Here is a 26,920-nt window from a genome sequence, read left to right on the forward strand (position 1 = left end):
AGAGCCGTTCAGCAATCTTCGGCTCTCCCATAGAGCTATATAGAGGGGGCGGGGGCCGTGACGCACCGCTGTGAAGGAGAGACGGGGCTCCAAGCAGGAGATCGTGGCGGACCCCCCGCGATTTAAAACTTATCCCCTATCCTTCGGGTGAGCGAAGGAAGGTATGCATCTATTTATTTATTTTTACTGCCGGCAGTATGGAGGACAATTTTTCTACTCTGGAATTCTCCTTTAAAGACCAGGAATAAGATGGAGAGCTATGATAACGAGTAGGAGTGAGATTTTCCAAATTACTTGCCCTAAACATGGCTTTAGTATTCAGTATTTAGTGCCCCCAGAATGACTCCCTATCACATCCCTAGTCCCCCAACATGGATCTTAACCTGATTCTTGCTCCCCATCTTATTCCTTGCCCCCAGCATGGCTACCTATCACATTCTACTATAACTTCAATGTGCGATGCAAGGGCTTCCCACTGAAAATTTTGCTCAAATAAGTCGCAATGGCCCCCCATCTGTCGCATTACTTGTCCTCAGGAGAAAAGCAAGTAGCCATGCTGTGTAGAATGACAAGAGATGAGATGGTATGGAAGAAGAACTGAGGAGCTATTTTATGCCTATTTTAAGTTGTACTGCAGTCCCATCATGTGCTACAACCTGTAGGGTAAAGTGAATATCACTGCAGAAAACTGCTTGGATACAAAGTTTTCACATAAAACACATAAGTTGCGAAGAACAGGGGAATATTTTGCTATATGAAACCAGTGTCACTGTGGTTTTTGGTATGTTTCATTATTTTGTGTGCTAAAAAGGAAAACAGACAGCATCACCACCTGCATTAACCTAAATATACAGTGTAATAGTGCTGGTAATACTATTTAAAACAAACTTTTAACCTGAAAAAAAAAAAAAAAAAAAAATTATATTATTATATAATATATATATATATATATATATATGCTGTTCCTGAGCAATGTTTTACTTATATGCAAATTTAATTTTCCTGAGCAATGGAGGTGGTCACTAGAGATGAGTGAAGTTACAGTGATTCGATTAGTCACAAACTTCTCGGCTCGGCAGTTGATAACTTATCCTGCATATATTAGTTCAGCTTTCAGGTGCTCCGGTGGCTGGAAAAGGTGGATACAGTCCTGGGAGAGAGTCTCCAGCCCACCGGAGCACCTGAAAGCTGAACTAATTTATGCAGGATAAGTCAGCAACTGCCGAGCCGAGCAGTTTGTGACTAATCGAATCCCTGCAAGTTCACTTATCTCTAGTAGTCACCATTGTATTGAGCGAAGCTTCTCCCACCCAGTCCAGATTGATATCACTTCCCCCTTCATAATTATGCATCCAAGCTTTTGTGATAATGAAGCCGGTGGAAACGTGGCACTCTGTGGTACTGGTTGTGCATGTGGTGGTGTCAAGTGTAAGGCAATAATGTAAAGAAAATCCCAGCACTTACCAAGATACAATGAGGTAGATATGTATTTATCTCAAGTTATAATAAAGGAAGCGTTTCAGCACACAGGACTTCCTCAGCTGTGAGATGGCCTATGTGCCGTAACGTGTCCTGTACTATGACCTGAGATGAATAAACCAACTTCATTGCATATTGGAGGGTGCTGAAATGAGTGTAGCTGGGATGTGTATTTATGAAGGGGGGGGGGGGGGGGGGGTAAAGATACCGGCCCATTTTAAACAGCATCACCTGCACTATTAACCTGTAAATTCGGTCAGTTTCTCTTTAACAGCGTTGTCTTGCAATGTATGTTAAACGTGGGTTTTATTATAATAGCAAGGGTGCATTCACACTACGTTTTGCCATTACGATGACCGGATCAGGCTGGGAAATGTGGAAACCGCTCCTGTATACCAGCCGGACCCGGCCCGTATCTTATTCATTTGTGACTCAGGTCGGCTCATTTTTGCACCGTATCCAGTTTTTTAACCGGACTGAAAACCGTGGTATGCAACTGTTTTCAGACCGGCCAGCAAACTGTATACAGGGCAAAAAGGAGCCAGAGTCACTATGTGACTCTGCTCGGCTCATTGAAATGAAAATGATACGGGAGCGCCCGGCTTTCACATTTCCCAGCCAACTCCGGTCACCGTAACTGCAAAACGTGGTGTGAATGCAGCCCAATACTTACCTGCTGCAATTCCACAACACTGCCATTCTAACAATGTCTGGAACCACAAGCTATCTGGTTGTCCCTGATAATTTTTCCCTGCTCCACCAGCCTTTATTGATCTATTTTTATACCCAAAAGGAGAGACCTATCACTCAAGACTGGTGGAAAAGGCAGAAACTATTGGGGACCGCTAAGATGACTTGTGGCTCAAGCAGCATGAAAATGAAGACAGGTTCCCTGTGAAGGAGCCGTTCACTTCTGGAGCTACTTTAATGTTTTAATGTTAAGTTTTATTGCTATATATTTCACTGAGCCATACATAGTCCTTCCTTACAATGACTTGGCAGAGATAAGATGATGGTTATGAAAAGGCTTTAATTTACAAAGGCACAAAATCAGAGAAAGACAGTACATGATAATGCAATAAAATCAGTTTCCAACTTCCCAAAACTTAAGAGCAGGTTACTAATAAAAAAAGGCAAATCATACCAAATGTACAGAAGGAGAACGCGTTCATGACTAGCATGATTTATGGACTTTACAGTATTTACGGTTCAGTGCAACCTCCCAGCTGTACAGAGGCCTCATATATGTAATGTAGTAGGTCAGACAACATCTGGTTTATGCCAGTTTCAGTTGTGCAAAATTGATCAAAATTGTCCCTCGAAGTTTGATGTATTTTCAGTTTGTTTTTTTAAAACATTTTTTCTACGCCACTTACTGAGTGAAGTTGCACTAAAATGTTTATGACTTTATTTAAAAAAAAAAAAAAAAAAAAAAAAAAAACACTGAAAGAAAATAAATAAATGAATATGGCTAAAAGCTCAGTACACTTAAACAATTCCCCTTTTATACAGCAGCCATGCCCCTTTGGCAGAGCAGATGCAAAAGTCAAATTTTTTTTTAACCAAAACTAGGTTTGCGGGAGAAAAAAACTAAATACAAAAAAACAAAAAAAAAAACACCAATTTTATATGCCATAAAACCTTCATATAAAGCCTAAATAATCCCCCCCATCCCCACAATGGTCACAGAGGAGAAAGATAAAGCTTCCAGGATGGATCTTTCATCCATTTTACAAAGAAAAATTATAGAAATAAAAACCCTGGAAAAAGCCTCACATCCATATTCATTTGTAGGTTGGTAACTCTTGGGCTCAAAAATTGGCAGAATCCCAATATGTAACCAAGTACAAACAGCAATATAGAGATAGTCCAGCACCAGGGCATCCACACCGCGTTAAATTTTCCAACATATTTTATTTTCTGAACACATAAGAAAAAGAATTACGGAGCAGCTCACCAGTTCCAGGAGATCAGACATGTAACATCGCGGTCAGGCGGTGGGAGGACGGGGAGGCTGAGATGTTACGGGGGGAATCAGATGTCAGGGCCACAGCCGTATCGCACCCAAGGGTGCGATACGGCTGTGGCCCTGACGTCTGATTCCCCCCCGTAACATCTCAGCCTCCCCGTCCTCCCACCGCCTGACCGCGATGTTACATGTCTGATCTCCTGGAACTGGTGAGCTGCTCCGTAATTCTTTTTCTTATGTGTTCAGTTATTCACTTGTCTTCTCTCAGCGTGAAGCACCACCTACATCGATCTTTGGACTCATAGCATTAAATCAGCAGCACATGCTCACACTTTAGGAAGGAATCATAACAGTGCCGGATATCTTTTTCTGTTACTCTATTGTGGAACAATATTTAATTTTCTGCATGCATTTTCGTAAAAATTTTTTTTTTTGCCGATTAAGGACAAAACATGTGCACACAAATTAAGTCAGGAAATTTTATGCAGTGTGAACTAAACCTCGGACTAAAGCTCCAGATTTCAGTACTGACCAGGTACTAAGGACCCAATCCCGCTGGACTACCACATTGTGTTGTGTGTCAGGACTGCAGACGTTTTAGGTACCAGATTAATGCATTTCTTTTGTAATATTACTGTACAGCTTTATAATAAAAAAAATCCTTGAATTGGAAGCATGCATGTTAGGAATCTGTTACCATGCACATGGCTGGAAGGTAGTAAGCGATGAACTGATGGTTAAAAAGTTTTCAGATCATTCACTGAACTTACAAAGGAAATAAATATGATACATTTATAGTTAGGAGTATTTTTTTTTTTTTACAAAAAATTGTACTAGGCAGCCGACCCTAGACGTCAGCCTCTCTGGACACAACAGAAAATTTGTACAGAATTAGGGTGTTATTGTCTTTATAAAGTCACTATTATTATACAAGTTAGTGTAGTGTCTATCGGCAAACATAAGACACGCTTGTTCTTTAGTCCTCAAAAATAAATCCCTGTTCCATTCATAGCCAAAATACAAGTCCACATATAGCAGAAATCTTTCTATTATCGGGATGTTAATCTACTCCCAGGGCCTTTAGCTGGCGCTCGATCTCTTCATCCGAGATGGTGGTTGATTTAGCTGAGGATGTGGAGGGAAGTCCTTTAGCGGCTGATGGAGCTTTTGCCATCTAAAAAAATAAATAAAATAATTTTAATTTTCTATTGAGGCTAGAGAGGTAAAACCTAAAGACCATGAAATCGGACACAGATAATCATTACAACTCTTTCTTCCTTGCCTTTTAAAAGCCATCTACAGAGCCATATGTACATTGTAATGACACTCACTTTACTGCAAACATTTTTTTTCACAACTTTTTTTTCAGCTTGTTTTTTGCGTCACCAATTGTACTTTGTAATGACATCACTTAAATTATTTGTGGCGTGAATTGAAAAAAAAAAAAACACCATTTTGTTATTTTTAGGGCTTCCATTTCTACACAGTGCACTTTTCGGTAAAAATGACACCTTATCTTTATTCTGTAGCTCCATACTGTTACAGGGATACCCAAATGTATGTAGGTTTTATTTATTTTACTACTTAAAAAATAAATAAACAGAACCTAACTGAAGGTTTTCCAACCAGTGTGCCTCCAGCTGTTGCAAAAGTACAACTCCCAGCATGCACGGTCTGTCAGTGAATGCTGGGAGTTGTAGTTTTGCAACCGCTGGAGGTTTAAACCCCCCCCCCCCCCCCCCCATTGTGAATGTACAGGGTACATTCACACGGTCGGGTTTACAGGGAGTTTCCTGCTTCAAGTTTGAGCTGCAGCAAATTTTCCGCAGCAGCTCAAACTTCTAGCGGGAAACTCACCGTAACCCCCCGCCCGTGTGAATGTACCCTAAAAACAGTACCCCAACACATAATAAAAGGGTAAAACACTACATTTACACCCCCTTACACTGTCCCCCTCAATAAAAATGGAAACTTATCGTACAGCAGTGTTTCCAAAACGGAGCCTCCAGCTGTTGCAAAACAACAACTCCCAGCATTTCTGGACAGCCACTGACTGTCCAGGCATGCTGGGAGTTTAGGAACAGCTGGAGGCACCCTGTTTGGGAATCACTGGCATAGAATACCCCTATGTCCACCCCTAATTTAGTCCTCAAATGCGCATTGCTCTCACTTCGGAGCCCTGTCTTATTTCAAGGAAACAGCTTAGGGCCACATATGGGGTATTTTCGGACTTGGGAGCAATTGAGTTACAAGTTTTGGGGGGCTTTTTCTCCTTTTTCCCCTTATGAAAAGGATAAGTTGGGATCTACACCAGCCTGTTAGTGTAAAAAATTTTAATTTTTTTGCCACTAACATGCTGGTGTTGCCCCATACTTTTTATTTTCACAAGAGGTAAAAGGGAAAAAAGACCCCCAAAATTTGTAACGCAATTTCTCCTGAGTACAGAAATACCCCATATGTAGGTGTAAAATGCTCTGCGGACACACAACAAGGCTCAGGAGTGAGAGTGCACCATGTACATTTGAGGCCTAAATTGGTGATTTGCACAGGGGTGACTGATTTTACAGCGGTTCTGACATAAAACGCAAAAAAATAAATACCCACATGTGACCCCGTTTTGGAAACTACACCCCTCACGAAACGTAACAAGGGGTATAGTGAGCCTTAAATTTGTCCACAGGTGTGACAAATTTTCATTAAAGTTGGATGGGAAAATTAAAAAAAAAAAAAAAAAAAAGAAATTTTTACTAAAATGCTGGTGTTCCCCTAAATTTTTCATTTTCACAAGGGAAAATAGGGGGGGGGGGGGAGCCCCCCAACATTTGTAGCCCCATTTCTTCTGAGTAAGAACATACCACATATGTGGATGTAAAGTTCTCTGCTGGCGAACTACAATGCTCAGAAGAGAAGGAGCGCCATTGAGCTTTTAGAGAGAAAATTTGTCCGGAATTGAAGGCCATGTGTGTTTACAAAGCCCCCATAGTACCAGAACAATGGACCTCCTCTCCCCCCCCATTTTGGAAACTACACCCCTCATGTAATGTGATAAGGGGTGCAGTGAGCATTTATGCCCCACAGGTGTCTGACAGATTTTTGGAACAGTGGTAATTTTTCATTTGCACAGCTCACTGTTCCAAAGATCTGTCAAACGCCAGTGGGGTGTAAATGCTCACTGCACCCCTTATTACACAGGAGTGTATTTTCCAAAATGGGGGGTCACATGTGGGGGGGGGGGGGGGTCCACTGTTCTGGCAGCACGGGGGGGGGGGGGGGGCTTTGTAAATGCTCATGGCCCCCCAACTTTCATTCCAAACATATTCTCTCTCCAAAAGCCCAATGGCTCTCCTTCTCTTCTGAGCATTGTAGTGCGGCAGCAGAGCACTTTACATCCACATAAGGGACATTTCCATACACGGAAGAAATGGGGTTACAAATTTTGGGGGGGCATTTTCTCCTATTACCTCTTGTACAAATGTACAATTTGGGGGAAAAAAATGCATTTTAGTGAATATTTTTTTTTCTTCATTTACAAATCAGACTAACGAAAAGTCGTCAAACACCTGTGGGGTGTTAAGGCTCACTGTACCCCTTCTTACATTCCTCGAAGGGTGTAGTTTCCAAAATATTATGCCATGTGTTTTTTTTTTCTGTTCTGGCACCATAGAGGCTTCCTAAATGAGACATGCCCTCCAAAAACCATTTCTGCAAAATTCACTCTCCAAAATCCCATTGTTGCTCCTTCTCTTCTGAGCCCTCTAGTGCACCAAACACAGCACTTTACATCCACATTTGAGGCATTTCCTTACTCGAGAGAAATGGGGTTACAAAATTGCTCTCTTTTTACCCCTTGAAAAAAATGGCTCTGCAAGAACATGAGAGTGTAAAAAATGAAGATTTAGAATTTTCTCCTTCACTTTTCTGCTATTCCTGTGAAACACCTAAGGGTTAAACTTTCTGAACTTTCTGACATTTTGAATACTTTGAGGGGTGCAGTTTTTATAATGGGGTCATTTATGGGGTATTTCTAACATGAAAGAGCCTCAAATCCACTTCAAAACTGAACTGGTCCCTGAAAATTTTTCAATTTTGACATTTTTGAAAAAATTGGAAAATTGCTGCTGAACTTTGAAGCCCTCTGATGTCTTCTAAAAGTAAATACATGCCAACTTTATGATGCAAACATAAAGTAGACATATTGTATATGTGAATCAATATACAATTTGGAATGTCTATTTGCCTTACAAGCAGAGAGTTTCAAAATTAGGAAAATGCTAAATTTTCCAAATTTTCATGAAATTTTGGGAAAGGATGCAAGTAACGACGAAAAGTTACCACTATGTTAAAAGTTGAATATGTTATGAAAAAATCTCGGAATCAGAATAAGCGGTGAAAGCATCCTAGAGTTATTAACGCAAAAAGTGACAGTGGTCAGAATTGCAAATAAGGGCTCAGTCCTTAAGGGGTTAAAATTGTCATCTTCTGACCCCTATAACTTTTTAATTTTTTGGCGTATGAGGCTTTAAAAGGGCTTATTTTTTGAACCGTTAGCTTTTATCGGTACCATTTTTGTTTTAATTGGACTTATTATGATTTTTAGGATAAATGAAGTGACCAAAAATTCACAATTTGGAATTTTTTACGTGTACACCATCGACCCTGCAGTTTAGCTAAACATATATTTTAATTGTTCGGGTATTTACGCACACGGAAAAGGGGGTTGATTTAAATTTATATTGGGGGGGGCATATTCACATTTATTCTCTTTTTTTATTTTTACCACTTTTTTACTTTTTTTTAGCCCCCTTAGGAGGCTATACCATGCAATCTTTTGATTGCATACACTGTTCAATGCTATTCCATATGGAGCTGTAGATCGCCAGTCGGATGGTGAGGAGGCAGGTGAGGACCCTCCTTTCGTCCAGTAAGCTGATCGACACATTGCGATTCTGTCGCGATAGTCCCGATCAGCTCCGCTGAGTTGCCAGGATAGTTTTACTTTCAGTTTAGACACTGCAATCAACTTTGATCGCGGCTTCTAAAGGGTTAATGCCTGGCATCAGCCCAATCAGCGGTGCCCGGCACTAGCTGTGGGTCCTGGCTGCCTGTAGCAACTGGGACCCACAGGGTTTAACCAGTTCTCCGCTCGTGAAAACGGTTTAAACCCAGTTAGCGGGATCAGGGCATACAAGTATGCCCTGAGTCCTTAAGGACTCTGGAACGGGGGCGTACCTGTATGCCCTGCATCCTTAAAAGGGAAAACAAAAAAAAAAAGGAATAAGCTTAAAATGGCTCTCACAACTTATGACCCCACAACTATTTTTCACTCTACAAAACTGGCTTGTTTTTTTGCGCCACGTTCTATACATTAACAGTGTCTTTTTGATCAGCACTTATTATTTTCTGATATATAATATATAATCGGCTCAACAATAGAGCCTTTCTCAATATATATATATTTTTTTGTTTGCACGGTCATAAACTTATTGTAATAGTTTGGATTGCGGCGGCGACACCAAATATGTTAATTTTCATTAGGGGAGGGTTTAAAAAAAAAAAATATGTTTTCAAAACTTATAAAATGAACTATAAACAGTTATTGGATAGCTTATACTGATCAATACTATGATACAATTATCAGTGAACAATACCCAGATTTCACTCGGGCTGTCCCCTGGGTGACTCACAGCTTTGCCTCTTTGCCCTTTTGGACAGCCGCCTCCTATACCAGAACCAATCCCAGAGGTGTATGACCCGATAGCCAGACAACAACCTCGGGAGTGGCCAAAACAGGTTAGGTGGCACAGCTGGAGTCACAGCATTTCTCTGCAGATTATTGTATTTAGTACATACCTTTCCAGAGATTTCAATCCCAATCTCATCCAGAACCTGGTTCACAATGTCCTGGCTTTCTTCTTCATCTTCAGAGGCATCAAAGATGTCATCCAGGGTGTCATTTACTGCAAAGGACACAAGTTAATGTCAGACTTCTCTCTAACAGCTTCCCCATGACTGCTAAACTGTTTAGGAAAGTGGGTGGTGGGGGATATTTTCCATTAATTGTAATAGACATAGTTATAAAGCTATCAAACACAATTCCAGTAACTCCCATGTATAACATATTAATTGTTATTCTATATAGGTATTGTACCGTGTAGGGGTCTGTATACTACTATACACAATGTAGCTCCATTACCATTAATAACCACAAAAAAGCACCAAAAGAGCATTACCATTGGAAATACACATAATTTTATTAAACCATGATTTAAAAATTAATACCATTAAAAGAGTCAATATGGATGGGTGGTTCAATGGACGGCTAATATACAAATACAGGGTTCCGGTATTACTGATAGATTACATAAACCATAATGAGGGTGGGTATTGTTGCATTAAACCTACTAAAGTGCACTGTGTCTTTCAGCCAGGAATATACCTCCTCTCTACACTATTGCACATCTCCATATGTAGTACATAAGTAAAACAACTTACCCATTGTAATGACTACCGTAGCCTGCCAACCCCGACGTACGTTTCGTTCAGGACGAACTTTATCAAGGTTCGTCCTGAACGAAACGTACGTCGGGGTTGGCAGTGAATAAAGACAACACTTTCTTCACCATATTGGAGTGCTACTGCTTCTCTATATTGTAAATATTGGGAAATATTGGGACCCCTGACCCGGATCAACAACAGGAGGCACCTGTGCACACTACAAAAAAGGCGTGCTGTTTTTTTGGAATATATACACACATACATACAAATTTTAATGGTCCTTTATACTACAGGTAGCAGAATGTCCTATATATCCAGTGTTCTATGGCTGTAAAAAGTATTGTGAACAACGAGGAGGCAATAATCTCTCCTCAGCCCTTGATGCTGGGCCTTGTGCTACGGTTATAGTTCTTGGCGCCAGTGTTCCACTGCAAACTAGCTAAGACATTAACACCACACAGTAAGAACAAATCTGGAGTCTTACTCATTTCTTCAGTCATTTCCATCTTCATATTTTCTTTCTGGAAATTTTGCATTGTTTGTAGAGTTTTCTGGGGATCCATTTTCTTGTTTACAGCTTGCATTGTCTATAGAAAGAAAAAATAGATCTAATTCTAAAAGTGTTCTGCAAAACCTGTTTGTCCTGTGGAGGCAACGTGACTGTGTCCCACAAGGTGACTATACATCACACGTGTATATGGAGCTCTCACCTTAGCTGTGGTGGACATGGCTCCGGCCATCTTCATCTGGGAGCTCATGACTTTTGTCTGCGTTGACATAGAGGTGACTTTGGAACTGACGGCGTAAGTTCTTGTTTTCTGCTTACGTAGCTGTACCAATTGCTTGGCTAGAACCCTGCAGGCTTCTTTATTACCTGCCTTGGCCATCTTCTTTATTTCCATTTCCTGGTAGAAAAGCAAAAAGGGCATAAATTAAAACATTAATGGCAGCAGGGGTTAACAAACCTTATTGTCACATCCATGTACATTGCGGGAAGAATCCTTTTTTGTATTCTAATATGTACATCTAAAGGATACTGATCACATTGGCACCGAAGCTGTGCCCATGCCCATGCCTTAACCTGCAGGAGGACAGCTTTGACTGACAGTCCCTTCCAGCACCAACAGCCAGGACCAGGGAAAACTTGAATCCCAGTCACTTAACCCTTTCTGTACTACAATGAACACCAACTGCAATGATGACAAAGAAAAGGCAATCCCTTTGTCCTGTTTCCTACAGTCCCTGCAATGAAATCTCTAGGGGGGAGATTTAGAGGTTTTTTTCTTGCTTACAAAAGTGACTTTTGTGGGTAAGCAAAAAATACCAATCTGCACTACCTAAGTAAGCAATGTTCAGTTTTCACTTTTCAGTGGCTGGGAATTTATCAAGTGTGAAAGTAGAACGCAAGCAAAAAAATAAATAAAATAAAAAAATAAAAAATTTAGCAAACCCCCTTCAAAAAGTCGCAAGTGTGAGCCAGGTCAGACCCGGCCTAACAAACTTGCCTTTGAAAGCAATTTTTAAAAAGTCGCACAACTGCGACTTTTGTGCAGCTCCGGTCCTCGGCCACCCACCTGCATCTATCACCCACCCGAAAACTGTTGTAGAACTACAACTCCCAGCATGATTTTAAATTGAGGACATGCTGGGAGTTATAGTTACAACAGTTTGCGGGCAGGTGGTAGATACAGGCGGGTGGCTGGGGAGTGGAGCCGGCCGACAGAAATAAGATTACAGCACTGTTTTTGGTCCAGACCTGCTGGCCAATCACAGCTGCCAGATCGAAATATGAAGTTAGTGTCGTAGCTTCATTTCCCCAGCTGGGAAGCCAGGGAGCGGAGCTCAATGTTGCCCGCTTCCCTGGCATACTTGTCACCCACCTGGGCTGTACTACTACATGCTGGGAGTTGTAGTGGTGCGGACGGACGATTGTCACCCTCCCGCACACGCCACACGACTAAAACTCCCAGCATGCCCTTAAAATAATGACATGCTGCGAGTTGTAGTCCTTCGCCGGGCACAAGCTTGTCACCTGCCCCACCACATTACTAAAACTCCCAGCATACCTTTACAGTAAGGACATGCTGGGAGTTGTAGTCTTGTGACATAGGCAGGCGAGAGATGTGCTTGTCACCCGCCCCACGACTACAACTCCTAGCATGCCCTTACAGTAATGACATGCTGGGAGTTGTGGTCCTGCAGCTTGTCACCTGCCCCCGCTGCATAACTACAACTCCCATCATGCCATTACTGTAAGGGCATGCTGGGAGTTGTAGTCGTGGGGCGGGTGACAAGCACATCTCTCGCCTGCCTATGTCACAAGACTACAACTCGGCGAATGACTACAACTCGCAGCATGTCATTATTAGTCGTGTGGCGGGGCAGTTGACAAGCACATCTCTCGCCTGCCTGTGTCACAAGACTACAACTCCCAGCATGTTGTTACTGTAAAAGGTGTGAAGGCACGCGGGGAAGCTTGTCACCCGCTTGCGCATCTCCTGCCGCACGACTACAACTCCCAGCATGCCCTTGAAGTAAGGACATGCTGGGAGTTTTAGTAATGCAGCGGGGCAGATGACAAGCTTGTCACCCGATCGCACAGCTCCTGCCCACGCTGCACGACTACAACTCCCAGCATGTCCTTACTTCAAGGGCATGCTGGGAGTTGTAGTCGTGCGGCAGGAGATGCGCAAGCGGGTGACAAGCTTCCCTGACTTGCTGATCACCCCCCTGCACATCTCCCACCAGCCCGCCGTTGTATGACTACAACTCCCAGCTTGCCCTTACAGTGAGGACATGCTGTGAATTTTAGTCGTGTGGTCCGGGCGGGCGAAAATAAATGTACTAACCTATTTTTCGTGGTTTTTTTTCAGCTTTAAATTTCAGATCAGTGTATCCCGTGGACAACTTTTTTTTGTTTAATGTTAATAAAATGGTTAACAGGGGCTTGTGGGGGAAAGTTTTTATTTTATTTTTTATTTACTTTACAGGCTTATTAGTGGAAGGGGCTTAGCGTTAGCACCAAAAAAGGCTAACGTTAACCCCCAATTATTACCCCAGTAACCACTGCCACAGGGGTTTCGGGAAGAGCCGATACCAACAGGCCTGGAGCATCAGAAATGGTGCTCCTGGGCCTAGCCGGTAACATGCTGGCATTATTTAGGCTGGGGAGGGCCAGTAACAATGGTCCTCGCCCACCTTAGTAACATCAGGCTGTTGCTGCTTGGTTGGTATCTGGCTGAGAATGAAAATACAGAGAACCGTAAGAATTATTATTTTTTTATATATTTAATTATTTATGGGGAAAAAAAAAAAAGGGTGCGGTTGGTTCCCCATATCTTCATTCTCAGACAGATACCAACCAAGCAGCAGCCTGATGTTACCAGGGTTAGTGAGGACCATTGTTACTGGCCCCCCTAGCCTAAATAATGCCAGCCTACCACTTAGGCCCAGGAGCGCCATTTTTGATGCTCAGGGCCTGTTAGAACTGGCTCTTCCCTGCACCCCTGTGGCGGTGGATACCAGGGTAATAATTGGGGGTTAGCCCTAGCTGGTTTTGGGGCTAACGCTCGGCCCCGGCTTAGTAATGGACTCCGTCTATAAGACAGCTTCCACTACTAAGCCTGTAAAGTAAATAAAAAAAACAAACAAAACACTCTCCCACAAGCCCTCGGTAACCGTTTTATTAGTAGTAAACCAAACAAAACGCTGGTTATCGTAGCAGTCCACCAAATCTGAAGCAGTCCACAGGATACATGGATCTAAAATTAAAAAAATAAAATAAAAATGGGTTCGTACATTTAGGGTGAAAAAAGTGGTAATAAAAATGTAACACACACACACAAATTACATACACTAATAAATATATATATATATATATATATATATATATATATATATATTTATTATCGCACATTTTTTTCCACAACTGTGTGTTCTGAAGTCATTTATTGTTTTTTGCTTATGTGTGCTAAAATTTAAAAAAAATTGTATTCAAAAGTGATTTTTTTTTTTTTTTTGCTTTTTTTGCTTATTTATTCGTTTTGGGTCCCATTAGCAGTCAGATTCAATTTTAAGCTAATAAATGCAATTTAAACAGGCCTTAAATGTTGAGTGTGACCCTCTAAGGTCTCCTGAGACAGTATCCATATGTATCCAAGCTCGTTAAAGTAAACTCCAATAATGTTAGGGTGGCAGGATACTTGTTTTAAAACTGCTGGGTATCTGTGTAACCCACAGGTCTATGGACTTTTCTGAATCCCCATACTGTCACCGCAACATCATGGAAATAAGGTTTTACCATCATGGTGTTAAAGCAACCAAGATAGTGTTAGGCCATGTTCACACAGCTGAATTTTTATGCGGAATTCCGCCAGAATTAACTACACATTACGTTCAATGGGATTCTGCTGTCCCAGAATTTCAGTGGTGGAATTTCCACATTCCGCAAAAATATAAGTCTAGTCCTATAATTTTGTTTAACTGCGGGTGGAATGCCAAATTTCGGCAGAATTCTGTGTTTAGAGAATATAGAATTTCAACAGGGCCCCATATATAATACTAATCTCTCATAGGGCAGATGTGCTCTGAGGCCCCTTTGGGCACCAGGGTCCTGATACAACCGCTACCTCTGCACCACCTATAGTTAAGCCCCTGTCATTTCCCATGATGAGCGTCACTGTCGTGCAGCTAACTAGTTAGTGCTCACCTCTTAACCCCTTAATGACACAGGATGTAAATGTGCGTCTTGTACATATCCGCAAGCACCGGAGCGGTGCTCGTGTCAGTCACGGCAGGTCCCGGCTTCTATCAGCAGCCAGGGACCCGCCAGTAATGACGGACATCAGTGATTGTACTGATGTGCACCATTAACCCCTCAGATGCTGTAATCAATATGATCGGGTGATCCAATCATACAAATGGATGATCGGATTGCCCGTGGCGCTGCCCCAGGGATCTGATCATCTAGAATGGCGGACAGAGGTCCCCTCACCTGCCTCCATCAGTCTCCTGAGGTCTTCTGATCTGGTCTGGGATCGAGCAGACCAGAAGATCACTGATCAGTGCTATGCCCTATGCATACAACTGAACAGTATTAGCAATCAAATGATTGCTATTAATAGTCCCCTATGGGGACTAAGTGATTATATATATTATATATATAAAAAAAATCCCTCCCCCAATAAAAATTTTAATCCACCCTCCCCCCCCCCCATTTAAGAAAAATAAAACAAATATATTTGGTATCGCTGAGTGCATAAATGTCCGCACTATCAAAATATAATGTTATTGATGCCATAAGTTCAACGGCGTAAATGTAAAAATAAAGTCTAAAATTGCTGCTTTTTTGTCACATATTTAAAAAATAATAATTAAAAAAGGTTTATATGCAAATTTGGTATCATTAAAAAGTACAAATCACTGCGCAAAATTAGCCCTCATACCGCCGCTTATATAGAAATTTTTTTTTAAAAGTTATAGCTCGCCAAAATAGAGGGATTTTAAACATGCTAAATTGGTTAAAAAGTTTGAGATTTTTTAAAAGTGGTACAATAAAAGAAAAGTATGTAATCATGGGGATCATTTTAATCTCATTAACCCACAGAATAATGAAAACAGTGTTTACCGTAATATTGTACAGCGTGAAAACTAAAACTTCCAAAATGTGCAAAATTGCGGTTTTCTTTTTAATTTCTCCACACAAATAGTATTTTTTTATTTCGCCATACATTTTATGGTAAAATGAGTGATGTCATTGCAAAGGCCAACTGCAAAAAACAAGCCCTCATCCTAGTCTGTGGATGGAAATATAAAAGGTCTGATTTTTAGAAGGCGAGAAGGAAAAAAAAAACAAAAATGCAAAAATAAAATTAGCCTGATCCTTAAGGGGTTAAGCAGGTGGAATAAAGCTTTACAAGCTATACACTGACATCGATGGGTCATGTGCAACGCAAAGATTTGCACGTGTTCGAGGGGAGGAATCTCTCTTTGTCAAACATTCTTTTTTTGAGGGTATGTTCACACTGCGGAATCTCCGCTCGTGGAGATTCCTTCAGACGGCCGCCGCCCAAGTATCTTGACTGCGGGACACTGAGCCATCACCATCGACGGCTATGCAGTACTCGTGGAATTCCACGCAAAGAAGGAACATGTTCTTTCTTTGAGCGGAACAATTTCAGCGGCAGACAATTCCGCCGCTGAAATTGTTCCGCTCAAAGTAAGAACATGTTCATTCTTTGCGCAGAATTCCGCGAGTATGACCGGGTCGCGCGGAATACTTGTTCACACTGATGTGAATGTGTCACAGCGTGGAATTCTACTCACTGAATTCCGCAGTGTGAACATACACTAAGGCAGCAAACATGAGCCTGGCAACTAGAATGTCCAATAACAACCAGCAGAATTGTGAATACAGCTCTGGACTACACTAAATGACATAAAATATTTCAAAAGTGTATACAAAGTCACACTTGGATCAGCTCTGTAGATTAAAGGGGTTCTCCGGCGCTTAGACATTTTATCCCCTATCCAAAGGATAGGGGATAAGATGCCTGATCGCGGGGGTCCGACAGCTGTCACGCCCCCTCCCATAGCTTTGCATTGAGGGGCGGAGCCTTGACGTCACACGGGGACTGAGCCGTGAAGTCACAACGCTCCATCCCCGTGATCGACAGTAATCAGACCCGGAGCGAACGCACTCCGGCGACTGATTTTAATGGAGTGCGGCGTGCAAGATCACGGGGGTCCCCCCGCGATCAGGCATCATATCCCCTATCCTTTGGATAGGGGATAAGATCTCTAATCGCCGGAGTACCCCTTTAACATCTATACCAAAACCTATATCAAAACCTGTCCAGAGGAAAAAGTTGCTTAGTTGCCCGTAGCAACCAGATTTATTCTTTCATTTTTCGGAGGCCTTTTCAAAAATGAAAGAAGCGATCTGATTGGTTGCTATTGGCAACTCGGCAACTTTTCCTCTGGACAGGTTTTGATAAATCTCCATATTAGCCATGTATACTACGATATTTCTGTCCAATACTTAGACCCCGTGTAACAACACATTCAATTACAGGTTATGGCGTGCGGCTCCTGCGGGGGGGGGGGGGGGGGGGGGGGGGGGGGTGAGATACGTCCTCGCATACGAGTCTACAGTTCACTCACCAGCTGTTTCTCCTGCTTTTCCAAGGCTGCTCGGTCTCTGGTTATAGCCCTCTGAGTGCCTCTTAGCTCCTTATTCTGCTCCTTTATTATGTCTGCGAGAGAGAAGAGACACATTGGAAATAAATAAGAGTGCCCATATAAATGTCTGCCTACATTGTGTGCGATCCTCTTCATTCTCCTGGTGTGATGGCTGCAGACAATGGGAGATTATTAATGTTTGCAATAGACGTCCCGGGTCGGGGGGCGATCATTGGCGGAACTTGTAATAATCTGCAGAAGACTAACAGATGAATATTTAATAGGAGAAGACTTGGGACGCGGAAAGCAGCTTTTACCTTATGCTGAAGATCTGATCTAGGGAAGGGGGAGAGATGAACATTGCTCAGGGGGCGTATTACGTCTAATTTGGGTATTTATAGCTTTAAAAGGGCCACAAAAGCGGAGAAATAATTACGGTCATAAAAGGCAAATGTTTTTTACTATTCTGTATTGCAGTTTGAGTAAGCAGGGGATGCACTAGAGCAGTGATCTCCAAACTGTGGACCTCCAGCTGTTGCAAAACTACCACTCCCAGCATGCCCGGACAGCCAAAGGCTGTCCGGGCATGCTGGGAGTGGTAGTTTTGCAAAACCCTATACACGTTGCTACCTAATAACTTTTCACACGCTGCAGAATGTTTGTTTTGCCTTATATCAATAATCACAACCTTATATCTAATATTCACAACCTGTGGCTCTCCTGCTATTGCAAAACTACAACTACCAGCATGTCTATTCCACATAATAATCCCAACAGACACCTTAGTCTTAAAAATTTGTACCGCGTCATTATAAGGTCTAGGGTCTGGTATTAGGCCTCCTTTACATATGTCCATTTTTTTTCCCCCCTCCGGCGCTGCAGAAAATGCACCGGACGGAGAATGAAGCCAGGACTGATCCCATTTATTTGAATGGGATTATAGTTCACAATCATTTGGCGTCTCAGTTTAGATGCTGGATGATTGGTCTTGCTGGACCAGCACAGACAGGGAACGCATCTTGCTGCGTTCCCCTGTCCGGTGATCACAAAAAAAAATAGACACCGGATGATGCCAACTGATGCACTTCTGGCAAATTTTCACCCAGTTTTGCCAGATATATGTAATTCTAGCCTTACTTGCAGTATAGCTCAAGCTAAACATTATACATATAAAAAAATAAAAAATAAAACACACACACACACACACACACACGAGCATTACCACTGCTTAAAAATTCTTATTTTTATTTGGCGTTGTAAATATATCGTGCAATTACATAAAATAATAGCAATATTACTAACCAAATAGAGTAACAACATACAAGACGGCACACTGACCTACACCCATGGAAACCGTGTCCTAGGAGGTGAAGAGATTATGAAAAACAAATAGATTGCTGTGACTAGGTACATAGCCTTAAAAAAAAAAAAAAAATATTAATATATATATTAATAATCACAAAAAAAAAAGATATATAATGATATGAGTGTTAAAAAATTATAATTATAATACACACATGAAATGAAAAATACAATAGCAGTACAAAAATAATAGTGAGCACTATGTGAAACTACATCTGGTTAATGTCATGTAAACTACCAACACAGGAGGTACACAGGAGCCCCAACGTGCATTTCGCTGTTGACCAGCTTCGTCAGGGGGAGTTATACTTTTGCAACAGCTGGAGAGCCACAGGTTTGGGATGATTGCTTACTATAATGCAAAGTCCTGATGCATCTTTTCTATACATCACTTACTACATGACAAACCAGTATCAATTCTAAGCTTCCAGCAGGAATACAGGATTTATAATACAGAGCAATATAAAGTCCTGGTCCCTTTACTGACTGTAAAAGAATATAGCAATAATAGCACAAAATAGATGAGAAAATCCTTAGCCTAAAGTAATCCCGATATTCAGAAAGGGATAAAAGCCTCCTATTGAATCATATATGACCCATACTACCAACTGGAGTGAAGAAAGAACAGTCCCATCTAGGACACTGTATACAGGTGATGCACAGATACAGTATATGCAGAAGGATACAAAGTTGATGCTTCCATACATAATTGTGTCTTGTTCTTCACTCCAGTTAGTATTGTAGCAAATAAGATCCCAGTCGAGAAGCAAAGCCCAGTCTTCCTTTGCTTGGTCCAACTTCCCTGGCATCATACCAATAGGTCATCCATGAGGCTCGGCTTTGCCGTACATGATCCAGACTGGATACCGGTGTCGCTGTTCAGCATGTTGGAGTCAATCGCAGTTCTTCATATAAATGCAGACTACCTGGCAGTGCTGCGCCCACTTATAGAGCGCAGAACTTGTGGGCAACACTGCCAGCCAATCCCAATAGCTTCCACGTATGTGAGAGGGAGGGCTGCCAATGACTTCTACCAACAGCTACTCACATAGTGACATCAGAGGCTAAAAACACGGGGTTAATATAAAGTTTTTTTTTTTTTTTTTTAAAGAGTAGGTGCATTTTTATATAGAATTTTTTTTTAATAATTGTGGAGATGGGAGGGAAAATCAGCTGATCATCTGCAGATAGCTGGAATTTATCGTGCATTTTATTTCTATATCATTTTAAAAATAGTTTTTTTTTTCTACCTTATTCATTAATTCATTTAATTATTTTTATAGCACCCTTGCTACCAGGTACATATTGATTAATACAAAGTACAACCTGTTAAATTTATATAATATATATTTTATTTCATTTTTAATATTTTTTTTATTATTATTATTATTATTTTTTTTACTTTTATAGTTACATGACCGACATTCCCAACTATTGAAGAGACGACTTTCCGTATCTCCAAGCTCTGCAGGTGATGAAATGTCACAGTACGACACCGCAGAGACAGCGTCTATCCTCGCCTCTCCACAGACGCTGGCCCAGACCTACAAAAGCTGCACTAATTCAATCTGCCACCGTGTCACTAGGAATACAGGTCAGGCGGTATAGAAGGACTGGTTTCCCTCTGCTGTCATCATGGAGGAATTTATTACTGGTTAATATATAGTTCCTGCCAGACACTATGTCAATGCAGTCAACATTTATGGGACATGTACGGAGTTATATAAAAATTTATTTATTTACTTTTTTGTCTCCATAAATCAAAAAAGACATATTGCACTAGAATTTAGAGAGGTTATCCTTAGCTAAAGCTTCAATCTCCAAACTGTGGACCTCCAGTTGTTGCAAGACTACAATTCCCAGCATGCCCGGACAGCCAACAGCTGTCCGGGCATGCTGGGAGGTGTAGTTTTGCAACAGCTGGTGGTCCACAGTTTGAAGACCACTGCTATAGAGCCTAATGTATATGAGTGTAGTAAGGAAATCTCACACTAGATGGAGCAATCTGAGATAGAGATATAGAGATATATTATATATATATATATATATATATATATATATATATATATATATATATGTGGAGTAAACATACAGATCTTTCAGAAGAGAAAAACCTCATTCTTTAGAGTTTAATAGTCGTCTACAAGTGTTCAACATGGCTCTATACAGGGTGCATAGAGTCATAACATAGCTTCATGTATAAGGCTTCAAGGGGTTATACAGGAATAGAAAAACAGAGCTAATTACTTTTAAATACAGCTACACATCTGTCCCCAGGTTGGGTGTGGCATTACAACTTAGGTCCTTTCACTTCAATGGAACAGAGACACAGAACCACACCCAACCTGGAGACAGACAGGGAGCGTTGTTTTTTATTTTTTTAAAGAAATTAGCTCTGTTTTTTCTATTGCTGGATAACCCCTTTAAAAGACAATGGAGGCAATTTACCTGCAGTCCTGTGTAACACCACAGCCTACAATGTTCTGCTCTACAGCAGTGTTTTTCCAACCAGCGTGCCTCCAGCTGTTGTATACTACAACTCCCAGCATGGGTCCCTGATATTATCCTATTTCATCAACCATTATAAAAACCATCACCGACATACATTATATACAGAATACACATATTAAAGAGAATATATATATATATATATATATATATATATATATATATATATATATATATTTTCACTCTATCCACATACATACATATATATATATATATATATATATATATATATATATATATATATATATACACACACACACATACATACATATAAAAAATCACCACAAAAATAACAACAAATATAACACAACAAAGTGTTGGTGTCCCTGTGACTGATCGGACTGTAGAAGCGTCTGTACCTCTCATACTACTTATAAACAATCTATAAAGACGTCCTTTGTATTGTCCCCATAGCAGTCGCCTGCATGTTAGACCCTCAGGGTTCACACACACACAAGATGTATCACGGTAATGTATGTCCTATGCATCTGAACAGGGTTCTTTCTGCAGCAGGTGCATGGAATTTTATTTTAATTTTTTTTATTTATTTATTTATTTTTTTTATTTTTTTTACACAAACCCCATTCAGAAGTTTGGAATCCATCTAATGTATCTGCTGCTGTAGATCATATCGCGATAACTAAACTACAAAATTCTCTTAGGCGGCGGTTCAAACGTTGATACAAGGCAGTATATATCAAGAGGACGAATGCCGATGTATATACCTCTGTGTGTCCCAGATACATTAATTCCTTTCCAAACAATCTGAAAGTGTGGACATTCAGCACATGTCTATACTGTGTGTGGTCAAACCCCCCCTCCAAAAAAAAAAAAAAAAAAAAGTGTGTCCTTCATTCTTATATTTCTAATTACTTTTGTATCTACTTCTGATTTTGACTAAAAATGTACCAAAAACTGCGGGTGGAGATTAAAGCCTTAAGGGGGTTTTGTGGGATTGCATTTATTTTCCTAAGAAAAATGGACAATAAAAGCAACTTATACCCCTGAGGAAGCCAAGAATAACCCAGGGCCCCTGTTCTTACCATTACTGATCCCATCGGGGGCGACGTCTCTGCTCGGTATTGTTCAGAGGCTCCTGTGCTGTACAAACTGCAAGCAACATACTACAGTATATACAACAGAGAGGTGATCCATGAAGATTGCATGCACTATTTCTCCCACTACTATCTCCCGTCCCAAAATAACGTGCGTTATGAATGACGGGCGAGAACGCGTTAAAATGTGTATTAGAACAATCCCATAGGCTATAATGGGATTTACTAACGTAAGTTAGGGCTTTTCTAATGGTCATTTTACCCCGCGATTTTATAATGGGTGTTATACAACGGGTCCTTTTCATAGTGTGAAAAGAGCCTTACACCTTATATCAGTGTTTCCCAACCAGGGTGCCTCCAGGTGTTGCAAAACTACAACTTCCAGCATGCCCGGACAGCCGTTGGCTGTCCGGGCATGTTGGGAGTTGTAGTTTTGCAACACCTGGAGGCATCCTGGTTGGGAAACACTGCCTTATATATTGATAACCACAAGTCCTTGAGCTTATCCATGAAATGCAAACTATATCTACTGTGTAAAAAAAATAAAAATAAAAAAAGAAGAAAAATACTGCAGCGCACACATATATATTTATTTAGATATTCTGCATGTTACCTATTACTATCCCTCATTTGCTGTCAATTCTGCCGGTAAACTATTTGTATAAATGGGTATATCTATCCCTCTTCTTGCATATCTATGTCTCATTCATCAATGTATATATCTTTCTACTTATCTCTCATATATATGTCTTTCAGCGTGTCTCCACATGGCTGTCCGGGCAAGCTGAGAGTTGTAGTTTTGCAACAGCTGGAGACACACAGTTTGGAAAACACTGCATCTATCTTTCTCTAATATATATGTCCTATCCATCTATGTGTATATATTCTAATATAAAAAACATATATACATACATACACATATATATATATATATATATATATATATATATATATATATATATATACACACATACACATATATATACATATATATACATATATATATTTATTAGTGCAATATATGAAATTCTTTAATATTTCTGGATTTTTAAATTGTGTTTTTCAATGTATCTGTGTATAAACAATCTATGATATCCCTGTATTTGAGTGTATATCTCCATGTACACAGATATGTATACACAGTATATAGTGTGTACAATACGTTTCTCTATATCAGACGTCAGTCAGTAAAACTTTTGCTGACATTTCCATTTACGATATACACTAAAAGCCCTTTATCATTCGCCGTTTCCCCCTCCTCATATTGGGCAATTCATCCCTCTGATAAAACTGCTTGTCGTTCATTCGCTATCGGAAACGTTGACGCCAATCCCTGGTGCGAGTCGGCTCCGTGACTCACTCTCGTCCCTGCCCCTTTCGTCACCTGAGGAGTCAGTGACATCAGTTCCGAGTCATACGCCGTATCACGTGGGTAAATAATAGTTAAGGAACTTCCGGGAAAGAAGTTTCTATATAGAGAAAGGAGTCTTGACAAATCTGATTCATCCAAAGAAAAAAAAAAGAAAAAATATTCCAGCATACAAAGGGTGCATGGCTTAACCACACCTATGAAGAGTTCTAATATCCCACATACAGATGTAGCAGTGCTGACTTTGCCATTGATCTTGAAGTTGATTTACAGTGCATAGCTTGTAACATTTCACATACAGATATAGTAGTGACGAGTTTGTCACTGATCTCGCATTTGCTTCGGGGTGGATGACAAATACCAATATCTACAGTAAGTGATGGGCCTGGTGGTCTTTTTTCTTACATGTTTTGAAGTTGAACAGCTTCTAACATGCAGATGTAGCAGTACTGAGTTTGTTAATGATTTCTTGGTTGCATCAGGGGGATTAGGTTATCAACAAGACCAACATAAACATCTAACATGCCCATACTGATGTAGTTGTATTGAGTTTGTTACTAATCTCTTCCATCAGGGGGATTAGCTCAGGCCAGTGTTTCCCAACCAGCGTGCCTCCAGCAGTTGCAAAACTACAACTCCCAGCATGCCCGGACAGCCTTTGGCTGTCCGGGCATGCTGGGAATTGTAGTTTTGCAACAGCTGGAGGCACGCTGGTTGGGAAACACTGGCTCGAGGCTCTGATTGCCTGGTTATGCTGGGAGCTGTAGTTTTGCAACAGCTGGAGGCACACTGGTTGGGAAACACTGGCTCAGGCTCTGGCTGCCTGGTTATGCTGGGAGTTGTAGCTTTGCAACAGCTGGAGGCACACTGGTTGGGAAACACTGGCTCGAGGTTCTGGCTGCCTGGTTATGCTGGGAGTTGTAGTTTTGCAACAGCTGGAGGCACACTGGTTGGGAAACACTGGCTCTGGCTGCCTGGTTATGCTGGGAGTTGTAGTTTTGCAACAGCTGGAGGCATGCTGGTTGGGAAACACTGGCTCTGGCTGCCTGGTTATGCTGGGAGTTGTAGTTTTGCAACAGCTGGAGGCATGCTGGTTGGGAAACACTGGCTCTGGCTGCCTGGTTATGCTGGGAATTGTAGTTTTGTAACAGCTGGAGGCACACTGGTTGGGAAACACTGGATCAGGCTCTGGCTGCCTGGTTACTCTGGGAATTGTAGTTTTGCAACAGCTGGAGGCACACTGGTTGGGAAACACTGATCTCTTGTTTGCTATATCAACAACGCCAAGAAAAGCTTCTAACAAGCACATACAGATTTAGCAGTGCTGAGTTTGTTATTGGGTTGGGGGGGATTAGTGTGTGAACAAGACCAACATGCAGTTTCCAGTAACATTCCACATACAAACGTAGCTGTGCCGAGTTGGTAACTGTTGCCAAAGGTGTCCAGGCATGCTGGGAGTTGTAGTTTTTCAACAGCTAGAAGCACCCTGGTTGGGAAACACTTATGTCCTATTGTTTGCTTTGTCAGAAACACCAAGACAAACCAATTCTGGATGTAGCAGTGCTGAGTATGTCTGTGATCTCTTGGTTGCTGCAGTAGCCATGCATTAATAACATCCAGCAGTCCTATGTAACGCTGCACCACGTCATTCTTTTCTTCCTCAATACAAACTCTGCTTTTATCAGATCAGCGCAAAGGAGTTTGCAATGCAGCAAGAAGCATATTTTAATACCCCAGATCAGAACCTAATCTCCTAAGACCAGAAAGGAGGCTTCTTTGAAGATGCAGAAATATAAGGATTTTGTGACAGTATAGAAAGTGTCATAAGGACGGGATTAGGATATTAAATGCAAATATGATTTGGGGGGGGATATAAAGAAAAGTTAACAGTAACTGCCCCCTACACACCCCAAAAAAGAAGCCATAGTCATTGTGCTATAGGCTGGACGCCATAGAGGAGGCAGATGCTGCAGCTATAGCAAAGCTGGAGGGAGGGGGCAGACAGACGGAGTCAGACACAATGTATAGGGACAGTCTATGGCAGTGTTTCCCAACAAGGGTGCCTCCAGCTGTTGCAAAACTACAACTCCCAGCATGCCCGGACAGCCGTTGGCTGTCCGGGCATGCTGGGAGTTGTAGTTTTGCAACAGCTGGAGGCACCCTGGTTGGGAAACACTGGTCTATGGCATATGCTGGACATAGGAATACAATCAAGACTTGGGAAAGATGTGGGCACAAGGTGGCACAGGGGATGGGTATATGGCATATGCTGGACATAGCAATACAATCAGAACTTGGGGCACAGGAGACGGGTATATGGGGCAGCTGGGCATTACAAACTACAATGACCAGCACCATGGAGCTATTACTTACAGCCGTGTTCATCAATCTCTGGCTGTTGCAAAACTACAACTCCCAGCATGCCCTCAGCTGTCAGGGGGGGGGGGGGGGGGGGGGGCATGCTGGGAGTTGTAGTTTTTCAACAGCCAGCGAGATGCAGAATTCAATAATAAGAATGGCTAATAGCTAACTGATGCAATAACCCAATCACTATAGGTCAGTGTTTCCCAACCGGGGTGCCTCCAGCTGTTTCAAAGCTACAACTCCCAGCATGCCCAGACTGCCAACGGTTGGGAAACACTGCTATAGGTTATGGCACCAACATCCCCCTCTCCCATAGAAGGGGTATCATTCAGACCAAGACTCACAATGTCCAGGTGTAGTACAGTATAGCGGTCATAGGGTTAAATGACAGGCATAACTGTCATAGGGCCAGGGCAAGATAAGAGAAGGGCCAAACTAAGACCTGCGGGGTAACAGAAGAGTATAAGACGGGGGGCACACGGTGTATCCGGTAATAGACCACTCACCGTCCACCGTCTTCTTCTTGAACAGGGAGGCCATGTCTGCCGCGCGCTCCACTTCCTCATTCACTGTGCCCAAGCAGGAACCGGTCACCCTGCTTCTGCCCCCCTCCTCCCCGGAGCTCACATGATCCACCAGGCCACGCCCACTTCAGCGGGACCACGTGATCGCCCAGCTCGCTCACACACATAGTCCCCGCCCCCTTTTCTATGACGTTCGCGTCGCCCTGGGGAATCCCGTCGAGTTTTGGTCACATGATGTTGTCGCTCAGGTGATGAGTCGTTGCGTTTGTGCGTTACCGCGGGTGCACCAGGGTTCACTGTCTATAATTGTGACTATTTTAGTGTATGAGGCGCCGGGTGTGTATATATATATATATATATATATATATATATATATATATATATATATAATCACTGACCACCTTTCGTGCACCTTACCGCAAATTGCCGCATTACTGCACATCAAGCACATAGATGCAGCAACAATTAAGCAAGATCATCAACTAGATTTGATGTTCACAGATGCAGATCCACTGCGGTTTTTCTGTAATTATGCTACATCATCTTGTGAACATACCCTCAGCAAAAATACTTGTTGCCCCCAGCAACCAATCACAGCTCAGCTTCCATTTTCATA

The 26,920-nt window shown here is 41.7% G+C and overlaps 1 protein-coding gene across 1 annotated transcript; it reads right to left on the minus strand.

Moving 5' to 3' along the window:
• Window positions 1-3,640: 3,640 nt before the first annotated feature.
• Window positions 3,641-26,452, minus strand: CHMP2B (charged multivesicular body protein 2B). Its single transcript, XM_056559357.1, has 6 exons — window positions 26,287-26,452; window positions 17,105-17,196; window positions 10,654-10,848; window positions 10,428-10,530; window positions 9,299-9,405; window positions 3,641-4,622 (listed from the first exon to the last, which is right to left on the minus strand). The coding sequence occupies exons 1-6, from the start codon at window positions 26,318-26,320 to the stop codon at window positions 4,509-4,511; spliced, it is 645 nt and encodes a 214-aa protein (XP_056415332.1). The 5' UTR covers window positions 26,321-26,452; the 3' UTR covers window positions 3,641-4,508.
• Window positions 26,453-26,920: the final 468 nt, after the last annotated feature.

Source organism: Hyla sarda, chromosome 2 (genome assembly GCF_029499605.1).
Source record: "Hyla sarda isolate aHylSar1 chromosome 2, aHylSar1.hap1, whole genome shotgun sequence".
Taxonomy (NCBI): Eukaryota; Metazoa; Chordata; class Amphibia; order Anura; family Hylidae; genus Hyla; species Hyla sarda.

Excerpts from the sequence above, each read along its gene's own strand:
- CHMP2B (XM_056559357.1), bottom strand. The coding sequence starts at position 26,320 with ATGGCCTCCCTGTTCAAGAAGAAGACGGTGGACG. Across the intron at positions 17,197-26,286 it reads CAAGAAGAAGACGGTGGACG|ACATAATAAAGGAGCAGAAT; the intron begins GTGAGTGGTCTA and ends TCTCTCTCGCAG. Across the intron at positions 4,623-9,298 it reads GGATTGAAATCTCTGGAAAG|ATGGCAAAAGCTCCATCAGC; the intron begins GTATGTACTAAA and ends TTATTTTTTTAG.